The 20,304-nt window shown below is 43.3% G+C and overlaps 1 protein-coding gene across 1 annotated transcript in view; it reads left to right on the top strand.

Moving 5' to 3' along the window:
* LOC108444080 (mucin-3A-like) overlaps positions 1-20,304 on the top strand; it is a 41,025-nt gene that overhangs the window by 11,188 nt on the left and 9,533 nt on the right. Inside the window, exons 8-28 of the mRNA XM_037543393.1 lie at positions 2,275-2,483; positions 2,625-2,710; positions 2,803-2,930; positions 3,538-3,663; positions 3,811-4,004; positions 4,113-4,207; positions 4,298-4,428; positions 6,611-6,735; positions 7,584-7,701; positions 7,780-7,992; positions 9,292-9,462; positions 10,212-10,349; positions 10,473-10,522; positions 10,660-10,792; positions 11,318-11,400; positions 12,218-12,344; positions 17,044-17,234; positions 18,010-18,100; positions 18,241-18,388; positions 19,421-19,602; positions 19,753-19,908. Of these exons, the coding sequence (XP_037399290.1) occupies positions 2,275-2,483; positions 2,625-2,710; positions 2,803-2,930; positions 3,538-3,663; positions 3,811-4,004; positions 4,113-4,207; positions 4,298-4,428; positions 6,611-6,735; positions 7,584-7,701; positions 7,780-7,992; positions 9,292-9,462; positions 10,212-10,349; positions 10,473-10,522; positions 10,660-10,792; positions 11,318-11,400; positions 12,218-12,344; positions 17,044-17,234; positions 18,010-18,100; positions 18,241-18,388; positions 19,421-19,602; positions 19,753-19,908 (2,895 nt within the window). The remainder of the gene's footprint in view (positions 1-2,274; positions 2,484-2,624; positions 2,711-2,802; positions 2,931-3,537; positions 3,664-3,810; positions 4,005-4,112; positions 4,208-4,297; positions 4,429-6,610; positions 6,736-7,583; positions 7,702-7,779; positions 7,993-9,291; positions 9,463-10,211; positions 10,350-10,472; positions 10,523-10,659; positions 10,793-11,317; positions 11,401-12,217; positions 12,345-17,043; positions 17,235-18,009; positions 18,101-18,240; positions 18,389-19,420; positions 19,603-19,752; positions 19,909-20,304) is intronic.

Here is a 20,304-nt window from a genome sequence, read left to right as displayed (position 1 = left end):
GGGGTATAATTATGACGTGACACAGAGGCCATTTCTCTTCAACATGGGAAAGACAAAGGAACATAGCATTCAAGTAAGGCAGATGTGTGTTGACCTTCACAGGTCAGGCAATGGCTACAAGAAAATAGCCACTCACCTACACCTGTCCGTATCTACTGTCAGAGGAATTATTAAGAAGTTTAAAACAACTGGAACAGTGGTAAGCAAGTCTGGACGAGGACACAAGTTTATTTTGCCACCACAGTGAGGAGGATGATAAGAGAAATAAAAAGTTCTCCAAAGCTCACTGTTACGGAACTGCAACAAATGGTAGCATCTTGGGGTCACGAAGTCTCCAAAACAACCATCAGACGCTATCTACACGCCAACAAGCTGTTTGGGAGGCATGCACGGAAAAAACCTTTTCTCACTCACAATCATAAACGTAAACGTTTGGAGTTTGCTAAGCAGTACTGGGACTTCAACTGGGACCGTGTGCTTTGGTCAGATGAAACAAAGATAGAGCTTTTGGCAACAAATGCTGTAAGTGGGTCTGGCGTAACACAAGAGCTGAGTATGCAGAAAAGCACCTCATGCCCACTGTGAAATACGGGGGAGGATCAGTGATGCTGTGGGCCTGCTTTTCTTCCAAAGGCCCAGGGAACCTTGTTAGGGTGCATGGCATCATGAATGCTTTGAAATACCAGGACATTTTAAAACAAAATCTGGTGGCTTCTGCCCGAAAGCTGAAGATGGGTCGTCACTGGGTCTTTCAGCAAGATAATGACCCTAAACATATGGCAAGATCTATGCAGAAATGGTTGACCACACAGAATCAAGCTCCTCCCATGGCCATCTCAGTCCCCAGACCTTAACCCCATTGAAAACCTGTGGGGTGAGCTGAAGAGGAGAGTGCAGAGGAGAGGACCCAGGTCGCTGGATGATTTAGAGAGATTGTGCAAAGAGGAATGGTCGAAGATACCTCTTTCTGTGTTCTCCCATCTTGTGAAACATTATAGGAGAAGATTAGGTGCTGTTTTGTTGGCAAAGGGGGGTTGTACAAAGTATTAACATCAGGGGTGCTAATAATTGTGGCACACATTATTTGATGTTAAACAATTATTTCTTAATGTGGGATTTTTTTCCTACTGAATAAATGCACTTGAGATAAAGGTTGGATTTTGCTCTTTTTTCCATCGTGGTCCTATATTATTTAAAAAAACCCTCAATTTATTAGAAGCTAAAGAACACATCTTAACCAGGGGTGCCAATAATTATGGAGGGCACTGTATATGTATATATATATATATATATATGTGTGTGTGTGTGTGTGTGTGTGTGTGTGTGTGTGGAGCAATAAGAGCAATAATCAGGAGCAATAAGAGTCTATGCAGTCAATTGCTTGAGGCCAGTGGTAGGGTATGATGGGGGAATGTTTTCCTGGTACACATAAAGGGACCTGATGAAGAATGAAGAACATACTTGCTTTATCAACTACAGTTTATCCAGTCTAACAGCATGCCACAACACTTCCAGCATGATAATATGCCATATTACAAGGCCTGTATCCTCACCTAATGGTTCCAGGAACATAGCATCAAGTTTTCCTTGCTTTGGTAGCCTGCACAGTCCCCAGGCATTTTTGGGATGAGGTAGAAAGAGGTGTTTACAGGAAAACAGTATCTTATTTGCAGCAACTGCACAACATAATAATTCCATCCAGCACCGTATAAAATCCATGCCCAAGAGATTCTAAAGCAGAGATTCTATCCTTGGTCAGAACACTCACTACTTTAGCACAAGTACTGATCTTCATGGATTAGGTTTTAACAGAAAGAACATCTTTATGCTACAGCGTACAATCATATTTCAGAGACCTGTGTGTCTCCGGGCATTGTGGTACCAGTCTGGATAAGCCTGTTTCCAGCAGGACAGTGCCCCCCTTTCACAAAGTGAGTTTGGTGTAGAACAACCTGACAGAGCTTTGACCTCAACTTCATCCAGTACCTTTGGGATAAACTGGAATGCTGACTGTAAGTCAGGCCTTATTAGAAACAAGCTCTATCGCACTAGTGCTCTTGTAGCTGAATGGAAATGAATCCAGAGGCTGTTACTGCAGCAAAGAGGGCCAAACTTCGTACAAATGCACATGGTTTTGGAATGAGATGTTCAGCAAGCACATATAATGTGAAGCCTGGATGTTCCCAGACAGGTGGTGCAGACTGTGCTTTAGCTAATGCTGTGTGGTGCTTGTATCTCTAACCTCGTCTCCTGGTATGTTTGGTAAAATCTCAGCGGAATGGGTCACTGTACTCCCCTGCGGTGAAGGAAGCTTTCCTCCAGGCGGCTCTGCTGAGACTGTCCTCTGCAGCAGTGCCTGATTCAGAAGTGCAGCAGTGGGTGACCGTTCGGCTCAGGCCGCTCCTCTCCAGCCTCTCCTCTGCAGATGTAACACCATACTTCAGCATCATCAGAGGCAGGAGCTGCAACACCAGACAGACAGCGTGAGAAATTCTTCAAAGAGCATATTTGGACATGAGCAGATTTTATCGCAGTGCTTCATTTCTGCTGATTGTTTAGAGCGGGCTCAGGTGTTCAGCGTTGTGTAGCATGACTGTGATTAATGTTTATCTGTGCTGTAACAGAGTGAGCAGTTTGGACTCTGTGAGATCGTCTTTCAACAGCGACACACAGACCCAAATCTACAGCAACATCCAGCAGCTCCTCACTGGTATAACATGCTCACTCTCATGCTCATAGAGTGCACAGTAAATGTTTACAAACAATGTTTTGACTGTTTTGTGGCTGTTTTCTGCTCCACAGGGCTGAATGGTTTGGACTGCTACAGTGGCGGGAGCTTCTATGCCTTCCTCAAGAACTCCTTCCTCAGTTTTGGGTTTCCTGACCTGAGTACCTTTTTGTCCCTCATCCCAGCCAGCCGACAGCAAGAGGTACTTACGTCTAGGTATCAGCCGGAAGTACAGCAGATGAGCAGGCCTGTCAGTTATTTCGTAATCGCCTGATTGCTGTCATTTTCTTTTGCCTGACAGCTCTTAGCTTTCAAAATGTTTACATTTCAGGACAAACAGAGTGGCAGTGGACTGAGCTGTTGTTGTTAGGTTGGTGGAAATGCATGTAAATAAGAAAGGATAAGTTCTAACTTCTGACAGATGCAGAACCACCTTTAGAGGGCAGCGATGAGTAATGTTCTTCTGTCGTTAGTTAGGAGGTACTAAATATTGACAGCTAGCAAGACAGCAAATCTGGCCACATTAAGCTTTACTTTAATGTACTTTAGACTGTGAGTCCATCACTAATATAGCCAAAGAATCAGTTAAACTGCTAATTACTGACATAATAAAGTCATCCAGTAATACAGTCTGCCAGTAGTTCTGTTATATTGGTAATCAATAAAACAAATAATGGGCCACTGAGTGATGCTGCTAGTCAGTAATACAGTGTAGGACTCACTGATGATACTGTCACTAATGTGCCCATAAGGCCTGTCAGCAGTGGTGAGACTGAGTTGACTGAGTTGCTCTCCTCTGTGCTCTGTAGCTGTTGGGCTCCATCTCTCCAGCAGAACTGAGCGTGTTTCTGAATGGGCTGAACACAGTCAGGAACGGGTCAGACCTCTGCACGCTCCTCAACAACTACAACAGTACCAACCAGTACCTGCAGACGGTACAGCTGTGTCCTCTTTCATTCATTCATTTCTGCAGGTTCTCTCCCAGTTTCACTCTCTGAGACTCGTTTACTGCAGTGGTCCATATGTAAATCTCTCTTTTCTGCCTCTTTCTCTCTTTTTCCTCCCTCTGTTTCTCTGTGCAGCAGCCAGTTGTATCTGCAGCTGTGGGCAGACAGACGTTGGGGTGCGTTTGGTCTCGTGCTCTCAGCGCGTCGTCTCAGGATGAGGTGGATCAGTGGTTTAATGTCAGGCTGGCTCAGTACCTACCCCTCCTCAGCTCTCAGCTCATCAGCCCCACCCAGCTCAGTGGCGCCTCCTGCCTGTCATACAGGAAACTGTGAGTCTTTGTTTGGTGTAGCGCTAAACTGTTCTCGGAGCACAAATAAAATAACTTTATTATCTAAAATAGTTCAGAAATGACTGATGATTGTATTTCTCTGAGCAGGGTTTCAGTCCTGGGGAACAGCTATAATTACTCAGCCACGGATTTCACTCCAGCTGTTGTGTACAGCTCTATGAAGGCTTATCTGAACAGCAGTGGTAAGCACAGCTACATTGCTCTGTGTTTTAATTTGTGTATATTTACATTCATATATGTGTCTATATGTGTATTTTCGTGGTATCTTCTAGATGGCTCTCCACGCTGCTATAACTCCTCCAATCCTCTCCTGAACTCTACTGCCTGGTTTGCCAATAACATTGGATTCTTCATCACCTTCATCTCCCTCACTGATCTCCAGTCCTTTGTATCAGGCAGCCAGGTAACACACAGACATAATTGCATGAATATGCCGAGACCTGATCATCAAGTATCTACCAACACTGATACAAACTCTGTCAAACCTGATTAGCCTAATTCTACATCCTGATATTTACACCATTCCACCACTTATTTTTTTATGGCAAATACTAAGCTTGAAAGAATGGCATGTAAAATATAAAAACTAAATTAAGCAATGAATACAGCAGCATCTCTGACTCAGTAATGGTAGTGGTAAGGGTAAGTTTTGAATGAAGCCTTTATTGTCACATAGTCACCAAAGTAACCAGCGAAATTTTTATCAACACATCCGAGCACATACAATATGACAAGGTGGGAGACAGGACAGGAAGACAGGAATAATGGAAAAACTACAGAGAAACGGGATACATTGGGTGAGGGAGGAGACAATGACTTGCAATGGGGATGGGGGCGGGGGGGTGCGGACAAACCCAGCACAGCAAAGTGGCCATCCGGATCTGCAGCCATTAATCCGGCGCTGATCAACAGACCTGTCATACCATACCGGCTTGTTAAAAGCGGCGAAGGCGTTGGGAAGGGGGAGGGGTAGGAGGGAGGATAGGAGGGAGTGGAGGGGGAAGGGGAGGGGGGGATAAGGGCCTGAAGAAGGCGCCCTCCTCGGCATCCCAGTTCACAGGGTGGTATGGCGATAGCACAGCAAAATTGCCATGGAGACAACCTTGATCGGGCCCAGGCAGAGTCAACAATCAGCAGATCCAGGGAAGTGGAGGAGGATGAAGAGCGTCTTGCAGCAGTGTTCCCCTGGGGGAGATGTGATGTACCAGCCAAGGCCAAGGCCCACGCTGATACGGGGAGCCGAAAGCAGATAAGAAAGGGGTTGCAGGCTTTGAGCGAGTAGCTGTAATTTTTTACGGTAGCTTACCAAGTCCATTATGGTCACTCCAATGATCCATTTTCCTTTGCAAAGCCGCCAACTTCTCCACGATGTTATCCAGGGTACGACTTACAGTCATAGTCTGAGTGTTGACAGCTCTGCCCACCACGTCAATCATGTCAGGCAGCTTCAAGGGGCCATGGACAGCTGCCCCCATCCTGCGAATTTTTCGATACACCAGGGCAATGCCTAATCCAATCAGCAAAACACCTGCGATCATGGTTCCGAATAGGTAGACATCCTCAATATCCTCCACGGAGAGAGCCGCCAGGTACACGACACGCCACCTCTCCCATGTGTCCATCGTGTAGCCAGCTGGTTCCCCTGAAACCAGACTTCTTATTGAGAAGATGGTGTTAGTATCATTGAGAGACCATTTGATCAAATCTATTTCTTATAGTTTGTTGAGCAGCGCGGAGAGAGTCTCTCAGTAAAGAGCTCATACAGTAGACTAGACACAGAAGCAAAGCAGGAGAGATAAGGGAGAGGAGAGGGAGAAAGTGCGACCGCCTTCGTTGAGAGCCAAAGAGGAATTTTTAAAAAATATTTTTGTGTTATGTACAACTGTTTAGACTGCTATAGTTCAGTCAACACTACAGTCATTACTGGCTGTCTGACATACTGTATTCATGGGTAAAACCTCACGCCAGAAAAAGTCAGTATTCTCATCTTGTAAAAAAAGAACAGGTCTGATTTTTATTAAATTGAAAATAATCACAATGTAATTCGAAGTTGTAATAATGGTCAGAAGAATCGCAATTAGATATGTTCCCCAATTTGTTCAGCCCTAACTAGAGGTCAATCAGCACACTAAGCCTGATTATGGCTCAAAGCCTCACATATGCTTAAAAATAAACCACTGCCTTTAAACATCTCAAGCACCAATAGTCATTATGTAAAAAAATACTCCAGAGATGAGAACACCAGCGGCTCATTCATCTGTCTCATTTTTGGGAAACTGGTAAAACTTATTCATTGAGAAAAGATGTAACTACTAGTGTCTCACTCAAAATACTGGCAATATTTATTATGAACATTTTTACTACTGCTTGCCATCCCACACCACCAGCACACCACTGCTTCAATTAAGGGCCATCTACATTCACCCAGTTAAACACGTGTGTCGGAAAATGCTTCATTATATCTATACTCTGTATTGCTAATAGAAAGACCACGTTTAAATGCCAGTCTCAGAACTGATGCCAATATGATCATTTTACTGGTGTAATACTACTTATAACTTACTGAGGCTGATTGTCTTCTGTAGATTGGTGTGTTCCTGGAAAACTCACTGAATATTCAGCTGTTTAACAACTCAGGGATTTCATCCAATGTCACCACATACTACGGCACGCAGCTATATATGAAGAATCCAAAATACAACCCCCTCAGGTACCACACTAAACACTACAGTTATACATCCAGAATCCTAACCTCAGTCCCCTCAGGTACCACACTACACACTAAATACTACAGTTATACATCCAGAATCCTAACTTCAGTCCCCTCAGGTACCACACTACACACTAAATACTACAGTTATACATCCAGAATCCAAATAGTACAGTTATATATCCAGAATCCAAACTTCAGTCCCCTCAGGTACCACACTACACACTAAATACTACAGTTATACATCCAGAATCCTAACTTCAGTCCTCTCAGGTACCACACTACACACTAAATACTACAGTTATACATCCAGAATCCTAAATTCAGTCCTCTCAGGTACCATACTACACACTAAATATTACAGGTATACATCCAGAATCAAAACTACAACCCCCTGACGTACCGCATTACTGTCTAAATACTACAGTTATACATCCAGAATCCTAACTTCAGTCCCCTCAGGTACCACACTACATACTAAATACTACAGTTATACATCCAGAATCCAAACATAAGTCTCCCCAGGTACCGCACTACACACTAAATACTACAGCTATACATCCAGAACCCTAAATTCAGTCCGTTCAGGTACCACACTACACACTAAATATTACAGTTATACATTCGGAATCCTAACTACAGTCCCCACTGGTACCACACTACACTCTAAATACTACAGCTATACATCCAGAATCATAATGTGAACCCTCTCAGGATTCATAATATGCAACAAACTTTTTCAGACCACTTCTAAACACAGAACCTGTCCTTCGATTCTCATGTTTATTGCCACACATTATCTTTTTATCTACTTGTTCAATTGTTTACTGGTTTATGTTTGTGTGTAGTTTGCCAGGTATCCTCCTGTGTGGAGCTCCTGGCTCTGTATTTGTGTCTCTGACAACTGCAGACAGCCTGACCATCCTGCAGAGCCTCAAGAAATCCTGTCAACAAATTAGTCAAGCGGTAAATCATCAGTTAAGCTAATTCTTATCAGTCATTCTGTAATAGTATTAGTTACCCATAATCCTGCTCTTCACTCAGGCTACTGCAGCTCTTGTGGCAAACTTCCCCACTTTGTCCTCGGATACCATCAAGTCACTTGGCAACCAGAGCATTGGTTTGACTGAAGGCCAGATCAGTGATGCTAAACCCGATATCATTAACAATAATCTGCCATCACTGAGCATCATCACAGGCTGGAACCAGGGTCAGGTCAACAACATCATCCAGAGCATCACTAACGCTGGCTTCAGTGTGAGTGTACATTACACAGTCCTTGCTCATTTAATCAGAGTAATGCCAAACCACATTTTACACATATTGCAGCATCATCACTCTGTAGTAAAAGAGACTGGGTTCTAAATATGCCCCTTCTCAGTTACGTACCTGAGAAAAGACACTGTTTGGTGGAACCAATACTATAACATGCAGTTCTTCAGGAGATTCTGTAGCATTGACATGATGTATGTACTACAAGGGGGAGAACTCATTAGCTAATTACTGGAAAGCAGAAGGGAAGCCAGACAGCAGATATTGAGTGACATTCTAGTAATTGAACTGCAACATCTGTGTTCAATTTTATAAAGTGTGAGGGGGTCTGCCCTGAGTAAGGATTGAACTCATAATTGACAGAGGGCGTGATAAAAGCTGTTTTCCGCTTGTCTCCCTGGCAAACTCAAAATACGTTAAAGGCACCATGGAGGTCCAACTTAGTGGAGATGGATGCCTGCTGCAGTGCCTCAATTCCTGAGGTATTTAGAGGGTTCTGATCCTTGTTGCCTTTACTAAATACCTCTGACAAGTCTTGTCACCCAGTGGGGCTTTGGTCATGTCAGTGTCGGTAGAGAAAGCCTGAGATGGTGGTGGGTCCGCTGTGGGAATCTTGAGGCAAGAGCCCTTATATTGAAGGCCCCAGCCTGCCACAAATTGAGTCAGCCAATAGAGGCGTGGATTATGTAGTTGCACCCAGGGGAACTCTAAGACTTGCTGGAACGCAAGTGCCTGAATAAGCAGAAAGAAACTCAGTTCACAGTACTGTCATATATGAAGACTGACCCCAAGGGATGACAGTCAATGGCAGTGACTTAAGAGAATGACTCAAACTGAGGGCTCCATAATATTGAATTAGAAAAACTCCCTCCTATAATCTCACCCTCACCTCGACCTTTTTTAAAAACATATTTTCATGCTCGACAGCTTGAGAAAAGCAAAGTCTTGAAATTTGAAATGGCTACAAAGGTTCCTGGCTGAGTCAAAGCAAAAGGTGCATGGCAGTGTGAACTCAAGACTGAGCGCCGAGCAACGTGTAAGCACCCCTTAAGTAGCATGCCCACAGCTGCTACCGCTCAGCCCTAATTACTCAGTCCTGGCTCTCTGGCCCCTCTTAGCAACCAGAGGTGGCCTAGCAGGTTGCCAAGTCATTACAAATTTCAAGTTCAGTGTGCTGACCAAAGAATCTGTGTATATTCTGTTTAAGCTTACATACCATAATGCGTCATGACTTTGGTTTTGATTTTGGGTTTTGAGGATTTCTTCTTGTTTAACTGTTGACAGATCAACAGTGGCTCCGCCCTGGTGACTCTGGGTACGCTCATTGGAGGTGTTCCCTCAGCAGCCATCTTTGAAATTCCATCCACTGAACTTCTCACCGTTTCCCAGAATCCAACATTCATCACCAGCATTCAGACAGCCCCAGTGATCCTTCAAGAAACATACGTACTGAAGGTACTCATATACACACATACACACACTGTCGGAATCAATACTGCAGGGATTGACCTGCAGCTCAGTTCAGAATCTACCACAGCCAAAAATGACACAGCTGCATCATGCATTTTTAGCCCCAGTGATTGAGAGAAACATTGGTAGGGAAAGTGCCTGAAAAATTACTTACAGCTAAATCCATTTTAAAACAATCATTATGCAATCAGACCAGCACAAATACACTGTACTAGCAGAATATTTTATGAGAAACATAACAATAAAGATTAAATTTCAATTAAACTACAAAACCCATGGCTCACTGTCAGTGACCCTTTGGATGGGTGATAGTGATGTCATCAGCGTCATCAAATTGTCTTATAATAACTTTATTTCAGTCTTTGACAGTTAATCATTTGTAACACTGATATAATGTTATAATGTAATTTTTGTTTTTTGTTTGTTCTTAGTTTGGTAGTTTGCGATATGATTTAGTAGCTCTGTGTACAGTTAATTTGTTCTTGATATGGTTTATTTGTTCTGAGTATGGTTTGGTAGCTCTTACTCATGAAAATTAAACCCACAAATGACTTGTTTTCAGACACTTACATTGTGCAACGTGATTGATAATTGTGATAGATGAGAAGTGGTGATCATCAAGGCTCAAGCCTAGAGGGCACTCTGACCACTTTCCTTATAGATTACAAATGTTGTTATTAAAAATTCAAGCCCAAGCAAAATTTATTCAGTTCTTTTCCCGCCTTGTCTTCCAGATTGTCTCTATAGATCAGACTAAAGTGGTGGAGAATGTCCCAGATGCTTTGGCAGGGTATATCCCACCAGTGCTGCTGTCGTCTCCCACCTCTGTTAATGTTACACTCATTAACAAGAAGAGCTGGAGACCAGAACAGGTAACAGAACATATTGCTGATGCATCTTAGTAGTGTTGATGTAAGTAGGTTCACATACAATTAAAAAAGTCTTTTAATCTTTTAAACATTTAAATGTTTTTCTCTCTGTTTTCTTTATACTAGGCGGTGGTGTTGTTCAGCTCAGTGGCCAGCGCCAGTGACAACACAGAAGAGTGAGTTAACGCAAGCCAAGCAGAAAATACATTTAATCCTTCCATTATCCAACCACACTGGATGTTTACATGCCATTTTCAGTACTAAGACATACAGGTTGGTAGGTGTTAAAATGTGCATGTGTCTCCCCCTGCAGGCTGTCTGAATCAATACTGCAGGGATTCACCTGCAGTGCAGTTCAGAATCTACCACGCTCAAAAGTCACACAGCTGGTGAGAGCCTGCAGAGCACGTGCTGGCAGGAACAAGGTCGTCCTGAAAGAGCCTCAGGTACATACAGCATTACTCAATCAGGTCATATTAGCGGGTCATTCAGGAATTACCACAGCAAGTAAAACACAGTGCTTATCCTGAAGATCTAATTCTATATCATCAAGGTTTTCAGCCACTCACATACCAAAGCCTGCGCCATACTCGGCTGTAGGAAGGCAGTGTGATGACATTTATTGTTACTGTAATAAATGACATAAAAATATATTTATCTGAGAATATATCAAGTAGATTATCTGTGCTGAACCCCTTAAAATCCCAGGCTTATTACAAAAGGCTTATTATTCAGTAACTACAGGGACTTGCAAAGTGGCTACACTGTTGTCAGATTATAGAAGTGTATAATTAAAGTTTGGACCAAGTTTCATTATAACGAAATTACATTAAGTCTGTTTGGATTTAGAGCTGTTTAGATGCAACATGGAGATATGTTATTATTTTCAAGATAAATGTTATGCACCAGTGGTACGCAGTGTTCAGTGGTCAGTGGTGACGTCATCTAACGCAGAGCATTCTGTTTTGCAGCTGACCTGCATGTACAACTACGTGAAAGATGGTTCAAATCTGACCTTCACTGACTTTCCTGCTGACATGCTTCTGTACTACAAGTGGGTAACAGATTCACAAGTAACATTTCACCTGCTTCCTAATAAGAAATTGTAAATTTAAATACAAACCAAAAGTATTCAAAAGTTGAAGCTGTGGTGAAGATTGTAGTCAACACATTATTAACTATTAGTGCACTCTTTATTTGGACGGGCTGTTATTATGATTCTAAATTATTCTTCAAAGTAAAATAGTACGTCTCTTTGGGGGCAGTTGATATCTATTTGAGGCCTGAGACTACAGAGGATAGTTTACTTTAAAACAACAGATATGACTATCGATGCCCCATTGTTTATTGAGATTTGAGATGTTCTCTATTTACTTTCAAAAACCAAAAATCTAGCATTTGATAAAAAAAACGTTTCATTCCAGAGAAATTAAATAAATTAAAAATAGAACTGATTATTAGTGTTTTATTGTTAAATCAAGAAAACACTGTTTACTATTATTATAAACAATTTCAGGTAATTCTGTAGTTTATAGACCAGCATAAATTCACATGAGCAGTGTATCGTCTGTAACGTCCCTCAGAACAAGTTTAGAAATTAATATATGGCATGACTAAATTGTCCAGAGAGGGGGCGGAGCTAAGCCTAAGTAAAGTTACCACGTTTTTATAAACTTTTAGACAGTGCAGTTATCCACGAGTGGAAGAGAACTGACTAAACACGCAGAAATAAACAAACATCTGTCCAGTTTCTATATTCTTGAGATTGCAGTTTACGAGATGTTACAGATGAAATTTATCTAAAAATCTGAAAAAATAATTTCATTGTAATTTGCTTAATTAGCTGATTCATGTCTTTGTGTGTGTTGTAGCCTTCAGACACTGACGAAGGTGAACTGCGGGTCGTATTTCAAAGCTCTGGGTGGAGCGGATTTCTCGGTTCTCTCCAGCGTCCTCAACAGACAGTCTGCCTTGTTCATGAAAGCAAAGGACTGCCTGGTAAACCGCTCACCTGTGGCCACACAGTACCTATGCAGAAATGGACACAAAAGCAAGAAAGTGTCTGTTGCATGGTTACTGGTAGTAAAAGACTAAAGAGGGGCCGGTTATGCTTATTGTCAGATCATGACTGTAGAGCAAAGTGTATGGGAACAGCACCCCCTTTAACTTCAGGGATGCTGTTTCATGGGGTGACAGTTAAAAGGATAACAACTCATTGTACTTCGTCCATTTCTGTTACACACACAGGCCGGCTGAGCTTTGTGGTTTATGACATCACAGCTGAACCAGTACAACTGAATAGAGTCTGACAGCAATAAGTGTCCTCTGGCATAAAAACACAGATGTGTCTGCTTTCCACAAAGCTTATTTTGCTTTAGTCCTAAATCAGCTTTAACCAGATCACAAGCGTCTTAACTGCGGGGAGAAGTGACTGTCTGACTTTGGTCTTTGGACACTCCTAGAAAGGCATCCAACCGAAAATGTCAGTAAGAGTCTCGTTTCTAGGCTTTGCTTTCTATTACATTTCAGAAGGGTCTCTACAGGGCCTTGAAGCAAAAATAGACCACCCATGTGTTTGAGAATAAGGAATGGTAGAAGAGCACCATGTCAGGGGTTAGCCTGTGCTGGTGGTCGCCAGTAGGAGGCCAAGGCAGTGCAGTAGAAGAGCTGGTGGATCTGGGTCAAGGAACTTCAAGTCCCAGAATGCCCAGGACTAAATATCACTGAGCAGTCACACCTGCTGGGCTCAGCTTAAATGCCCACAGCAGCAAAAGTTCTCTGTCATGCCTTCCTAAAGGGCCGAACATTACAGTAGAAAAATTTTGTATTTGAGAAAAAGGCAAGAAAAAAAAAGGAAGAAGAAACAAGAAATTCAGTCAGGAGCCAAACAGATCTGAGAAGAAAGCTGAGACGGACCATCCATCAGGAGCTCAGCTTAGATCTGTGGTTAATTCACAGGGCTCTGTTTTTATCAGAAACAACAAAAAAGTCATAAGCCAGCGAAGACGTGGTAAACTGTTGGTCTGCCAATATGTAGGCTGACTCTTCGGATCTGGTATGGGCTGATGCCCCAGAGTCACAAAATGACTGTAAAGAGATGGATAGATACTTTATTGATCCCAAAGGAAATTTAGGCATCCAGCAGCAACAACACAATACAGTAAGAAACATATTCAACATCTATTAAACACAGAAGAATCGAAAATATATAATGGTATAAAAACTTTCTGTACAAGGTAAAGAACTTTCTGTAGATGGAGCAGTGCAGTAGATTTTGCTAACAGCCAATAAATAATTTCACAGAGCAAAGTGCAAGGTGCAAACGACATTGGTTATAAAAGTGACTGATGTGCCATCGAATTATTAATATGTACATGTAAAAAATATAGTTCTGTAAAGTGAATATGTGAATATATGAATACCACACCCTGAGTAAATGTACTTCAGTGTAAGAGAGGTTGGGGAAGTGTAATTGTGAATAAATAATTAAGCGGTTGAGTAGTTGAATAATGTCCATGTAGTGCGACTGGGTTAAACTCAGTCAGCAGCAGCATCCCGTCCCCGATGGGAGGAATTGAAGAGTCTGATGGCTCTCGGAATGAATGATCTTCTGAGTCTGTCCGTTGTGCAGCTCTGTGACAGCAGTCTGCCACTGAACACACTCCTCTGCTTCATGATGATGGTGTGAAGTGGGTGACTATCATTGTTCATGATAGAAAGCAGTTTATCCAAAGTCCTCCTATCTGCTATTGTTACCAGAGAGTCCAGCTCCACTCCCACCACTGCCCCGGCCCTCCTGACCAGCTTGTCCAGCTTTGATGCATCTCTTCTCTTCATGTTGCCTCCCCAGCAAACCACAGCATAGAAGAGAATGCTGGCCACGATTGAGTGGTAGAACATCTGCAGAAGCTTCTTACAGATGTTAAAGGACCGCAGTCTCCTCAGGAAATAGAGCCGACTCTGTCCTTTCCTGTACAGGGTATCCGTGTTTGTTGACCAGTCCAGTTTGTTGTCCAGATGCAGACCAAGGTACTTGTAGGTCTTGACCGTCTCCACATCAACCCCCTCAATGGAGACTGGCTGCAGGGGTAGTCCAGACCTACGGAAGTCCACCACCAACTCCTTGGTCTTGGATATGTTCAACTGCAGTTGGTTCAGTCGACACCAAGCAACAAATTCCTCCACCTGTCTCCTGTACTCCTCCTCCTGACCACCCTTGACACATCCAACGATGGCAGTGTCATCCGAGAATTTCTGCAGATGGCACATCTCAGAGTTGTACTGGAAGTCTGATGTGTAGAGAGTGAAGAGGAAGGGGGAGAGCACAGTCCCCTGTGGTGCTCCAGTGATGCTGACAACAGTCTCAGATGTACCGTCAGTCAGCCTCACGTACTGTGGTCTGCAGGTGAGATAGTCCGTGATCCAATGCACCAGGTGAGGAGCCACCTGCATCTTCACCAGCTTGTCTCTGAGAAGTGGGGGCTGGATGGTATTAAAAGCACTGGAGAAATCAAAAAACATGATTCTCACAGCGCTATTCCCCTTGTCCAGATGAGAGTAGGTTCGGTGGAGGAGGTAGGTGATGGCATCCTCGACACCAATCCTCTCCCGATAGGCAAACTGGAGAGGGTCCAGTGCATGCTGTACCTGGGGTCTGAGAAGAGGGAGAAGCAGTCGCTCCATGGTCTTCATAATGTGGGACGTCAACGCAACTGGCCTGTAGTCGTTGATCTCACTGGGGTGAGGTTTCTTGGGAACAGGGACCAGGCATGAGGTTTTCCACAGTGTGGGAACCCTCCCCAGCTGCAGGCTCATGTTGAAGATGTTCGACAAGGGTAACCCAAGTTCAGAGGCGCAAGCCTTAAGAAGTCTCGGGCTCACCTTGTCAGGTCCAGCTGTCTTCCTTGAGCGGAGTCTCCTCAGCACCCCTGTGACCTGGTCTGCAGAGAAGTGGGGGGGAGGTGAGGGGGGGTGGACTGGGTGTGCTGACAGTCTGTGGGAGGGAGATCTGTGCAGCACTGAGAAGAGGGACTGAGGTGTCCGGAGGGGCAGAGGCTGAGGTTGCTGTGATGGCAGGGCAGACAGAAGCAGATGAGGATGAAACCGGACAATCAAACCGGTTATAGAAGAGATTGAGTTCGTTCGCTCTCTTCACACCTCCAGCTGTTACACTGTCACTCCTTGGCTTGCATCCTGTGATTGTCCTCATACTGTCCCAGACCTCCTTCCTGTTGTTATCGTGTAACTTCTGCTCAACCTTCTTTCTGTAGATCTCCTTAGCCTCCTTTAAGCAGGACTTGAGTTCCCGCTGAACGTTCCTCAGCTCCTCCTGGTCCTTGTCTTTAAAGGCCCTCTTCTTTTTGTTTAAGAGGTCCTTTACGTCACTTGTAATCCAGGGCTTGTTATTAGGAAAGCAGCGAACAGTTCTTACAGGAACCACAGTGTCCATGCAAAAGTTCAGATAGTCAGTTGTGCAGTCTGTTACACCCTCAATGTCCTTGCTGTGAGAGTCATGCAGCACATGACTCTCCTCTCCTCTGCCTCCTTAGACCACTTCCTGAAGGAGCGTGTTGTTGACGGTTGCCTCATCACACAGGATTTGTACCGAGGCTGCAGGAAAACCAGATTGTGGTCAGATTTTCCAAGTGGGGGCAGAGGGATGGCCGTGTATGCATCATTGATGTTAGCATACAGGAGGTCAATTGTCCTGTTTTTCCTGGTGGGACAGTCCACATACTGGGTGAATGAGGTCAGTGTGGAGTCCAGCGTGACGTGGTTGAAGTCACCAGACAGCGAGACAAAGGCATTCGGGTGTTGTGTCTGAAGCCTAGCGATGGTCGCGTGTATGACGTCACACGCCACCTCCGCGTCCACTCGGGGGGGCAAGTACACACAAATAACATTGGCGTGTGAAAATGAGATATGGTCTTAAACTCACCGCAAGCAGTTCATCATCCCGACAGCAGACAGTCTCTTTAACAGTCACATGTCCAGGATTACACCATCTGTTGTTAATGAAGATAGCGAGCCCACCGCCCTTAGCTTTGCCACTGCGCGCGCAGTCTCTGTCCGCCCTAACCGTGACGAATCTGGGGATGTTTACATTAGCGTCGGGGATGTTAGCGGTTAGCCAAGTCTCTGTAAAGCAGAAGAGACTGCATTCCCGGTAGATCCTCTGGTTCCTCACTAATGCTGCAAGCTCGTCCGTCTTGTTGACCAGCGAGTTCACGTTACCCATCACCACTGCACGAATACAAGGCTTGTATCTCCAGCGATTCTCCCGTTGTTTAGCCTTTAGCTTAGCCCCGGCTCTGCAGCCCCTGAAGCTGCGCCTCAGCTCCGTTGGAATGGGGTGCATCACGCCGGTGCGGCTCTTTGTTCTCAGCGCGAGAAGTTCTTCCCTTGAGTAAACAAAGTTTCTGCAGCCCTTATGCAGATTCTGGCGATCCATATCCATGGGATACATAAAAACACAAACTACGACATAGTCGTAGATAAAAATTCTGGCTGCATTTGGTTCCACCACACCTCCCCCCATGCTGCAACACAGTGCCAATTAAATGTTCAGCACAATGCACATAATTCCACTCTAGTGCACCCATAATGTGACTGTCCTTTTCAAAAGTACATATGACTGGCAGGTGATCCACTTCTACATGGACGTTGTCACACTCACACATCATCTGTGCTCTTGTAGGGTATATCTGGTGTGAGTCTGAACAGCACTCAGGTGGAGGTTCTGGGTAATATGGCCTGCACACTGGACCCCACCTACATCCAGAACTCTGACCCACTCATCCTGGAGAAACTGAAGAACTGTGGAGATCTTTCTGACTCTCAAGTCACCGCAATACAGACGCTGCTCTTCTCTGGCAACACTTCTTATGGGTAAGAAATACATTAGCTTATGTGCTTATGGTGAACAGCTGTAGGAGAAGCTTCAAAATGTTTTGTGTTCACTTTTATGAAGGTGACCAAAATGTTGTGCTAATTTTCTAATCAGCATTAAAACTAATAAATAAATAAGCAGCAAAGATATAATTGGTTCCTAAGTATTACTTATTTGAACAAGGAGAGACAATGTGATTGATGTGCAGACTGGCTGACCACAGACCATTATGACCACAGACCACGATATGTAAGGGTAGTTGACCTCTGCAACAAAAACAGACCCACGTAAAACAAAGTGGCAGACAATGGCACAGATAAACTGTTAACATTAGCCCATCATTAGGACACAAAGACTCCCAAAGAATTTACAGAATCTAGATAGTTGCTCTAGAAGTCCATTTTATAGTTTAGACACAATTATAGACAGAATTCCATTTTCTATCTTTATGAAACATAGAAGCACCCTAAAACGCAAACATGGGTGCATGTATGTTCTTTTTCAACATCGATAATATCAAAAGCATTTACCTAAACAAAGTGCTGGGCTATTATGTGTTTTATTGGGGTGATTTTTGGATTCAGAGGAGATCAGAATTCAAAGAGACTGGCCTTTATTACAGTTGGACTTGTTTGGTCAGTGTAGAGGTTTGTTAAATGTCCAGAGAATGTCCAGTACTAATAGTCACTGGATAATCATTTAGGTTTTCATCATTGTGTACTTGTACTCATGTGTATGTGAATATAATGTTTCATACACATTGTTTGTCTTCAGTAATCCCTCAACATGGACACAGCAGACTCTGGACCAGCTGGGCATCTTGCCCCTCTACCTCAACCAAAGCTTCTGGGACAAATTTAGCTCTGTATGTAAAGCAGTTTCATTGGTGATGTTTGTCTTTTTCACTTCATTCACTTATTCTCCTGTGTAATCTGCTTTTTTATCTGTGTTGATCTGATGGTTGGGTGTGCCATGTAAACGTTTTTTCCTGTGTGTCTCTTGAAGACGACAACAACAACCTTCCTGAGGTCATTCATTCCAACCCTGAGGAAACAGAAAGTCCAGAATTGGAAACTCAGGACATTGTTTACAGCAGCCAACAGTTTTACAGCAAAAAGCATTAACACCAAAGCCAGAGCGCTCACAAGAGCAGGTACAACCACATTACATATTTATCACAGAGGGACTATAGGATTTGATTGTGTCCTCTGTTGCTTATGTATCTTCACAAGTGTAGCAATTATAAATAAAAGATCTACTGGGTCCCCTTTTCTGGTGCTCACTAGAACCAAAATCCAAAACCTTTTCCTCGAGGAGCACCTGGGAGATTTTAAGGTTTTCAGAAGTAATTTAACAGAAGTATATATGTGCTGTGACTGTGTCAGTTGTGTCAGTAGTAATAATAATTAAAAAGAAATAATAATTAATAATAATATTTAATTTGCAGAAGACTTTTTAATTCCATCACAAAAATGTGGTGACATTTTAACTGATCAGCCATTCAGATTGCATAAAGTTTCATAAGCAAGACCTTGTAGTCAACGTGGAGCTTAACAGGAAGCCAGTGTGAGATGAGTGAAAGCAGAGCAATATGCTCTTTTCCTGGTTAGCACTCTGGCTGCTGCATTCCAAACTAGTTAGAGCCAATATAAGATGTTTGTAGGAAGTCATACATGCAGATAATAAATACAGGAAAGAATGCTCAAAAGAAAACAATACTTCGTAAAGATCTGAACTAAAACCCGGGCTTACATCTATCCAAAACTATCACATGACCATACTACACAGCTGTGAGGAATCAGTATACAGGTGATCTAAATCTCTGATAGGTCAATGGTGTTGTGTATTGGGTCACATGATCCTGCAATGGATCTTGGGAATTGTAGTCCTGAAGCATATGTGGATTGGTAGCAGGCATGACAAATTTGCAGTATTAGTGTTTCATTACTATTTATCAGAAAGAAGTTCCTGGTCATCCAGGCTTTTATGTCTTTAACATGATCTCCTTTCATGTGTATCTGCGTCAGCAACTCTTAGAAACAGTGTTTATGGTGTTTGAAAGGAGGAACTACAAGCTCATTAAAATGGAGCTTTGTGGGACGCCACATTGCCCACTTTAAGTGGCTTTTATGTGACAAACTCCTGGATACTTGATCAAATTTCTTTTTCTCTCTGTGTCTGACAGCATGCACAACAGGCAACATCACAGAGGCAACAGCTGCAGATCCCTCATTCCCTCTTGGCTACGACTCCACCCAGTTTGATGCATGCTTGGACAACACATTACTGAAGAACAACATAGCAGCCATCACTGAGAAAGTCATAGACTCCAGCTTCCTGACAAGCATTCTGAGCAAATTAAACCAGGTCAGCATTTCTTCAGACCATCTGCAATGGATGATGAGAATTTCTGTTTATGACCTACTGTGATGCAGCATGCATGTGTTCCTCTTACAGCATTTTGGATCATGTGGTTATGAGAATTTTTTGATGGTCTGTGTTTGTGTGTTGTTGCAGTTGTTCCCATCAGGCCTTTCTGACAGTGTGGTGCAGATTCTGAATGCTGTGTCTCGTGTGGCCACTGTTAGTGACATCAGCAAGTGGAACATCACCACAATTGACACACTGTCCTCTCTGATGAATTTGATTAATGGAGACTGGACCTCAGACCAGGTAGCATGTCTATGTGTGCCTGTTTGTGGGATGTAATGGATTTTAGTTGTGGCTAGAACTTTACTACAGGAACCAGCAGATGGTCACTACTGGTTATGAATTCACAGGCATCCACTAGGTGGAGCTTGTAACATGGACAAACCAGCTCAGCAAGTCTATAGCCCTGTCCCAAATGGCATCCCAAGTCGACCTGATCCCATGACCGATCCATGGACATGATACCTACAATATGCAATATGCCCAAATGGCAAGAGATTTTGAGGGTAGAATTCTGTCAAAATTATCATAGCGGTCACATTCGTTTTTTAAAAGGGGTTAATTTATCTACAGCAGATCGATATAGATTAAAATCGTAATACATCTGAATATCTGAAATCGGTAAACAAATCCACTCTG

Source organism: Pygocentrus nattereri, chromosome 12 (assembly GCF_015220715.1).
Source record: "Pygocentrus nattereri isolate fPygNat1 chromosome 12, fPygNat1.pri, whole genome shotgun sequence".
Classification (NCBI taxonomy): Eukaryota; Metazoa; Chordata; class Actinopteri; order Characiformes; family Serrasalmidae; genus Pygocentrus; species Pygocentrus nattereri.
Note: the sequence above shows the minus strand (reverse complement) of the source record. Positions and strands in the feature narration are given on the sequence as shown.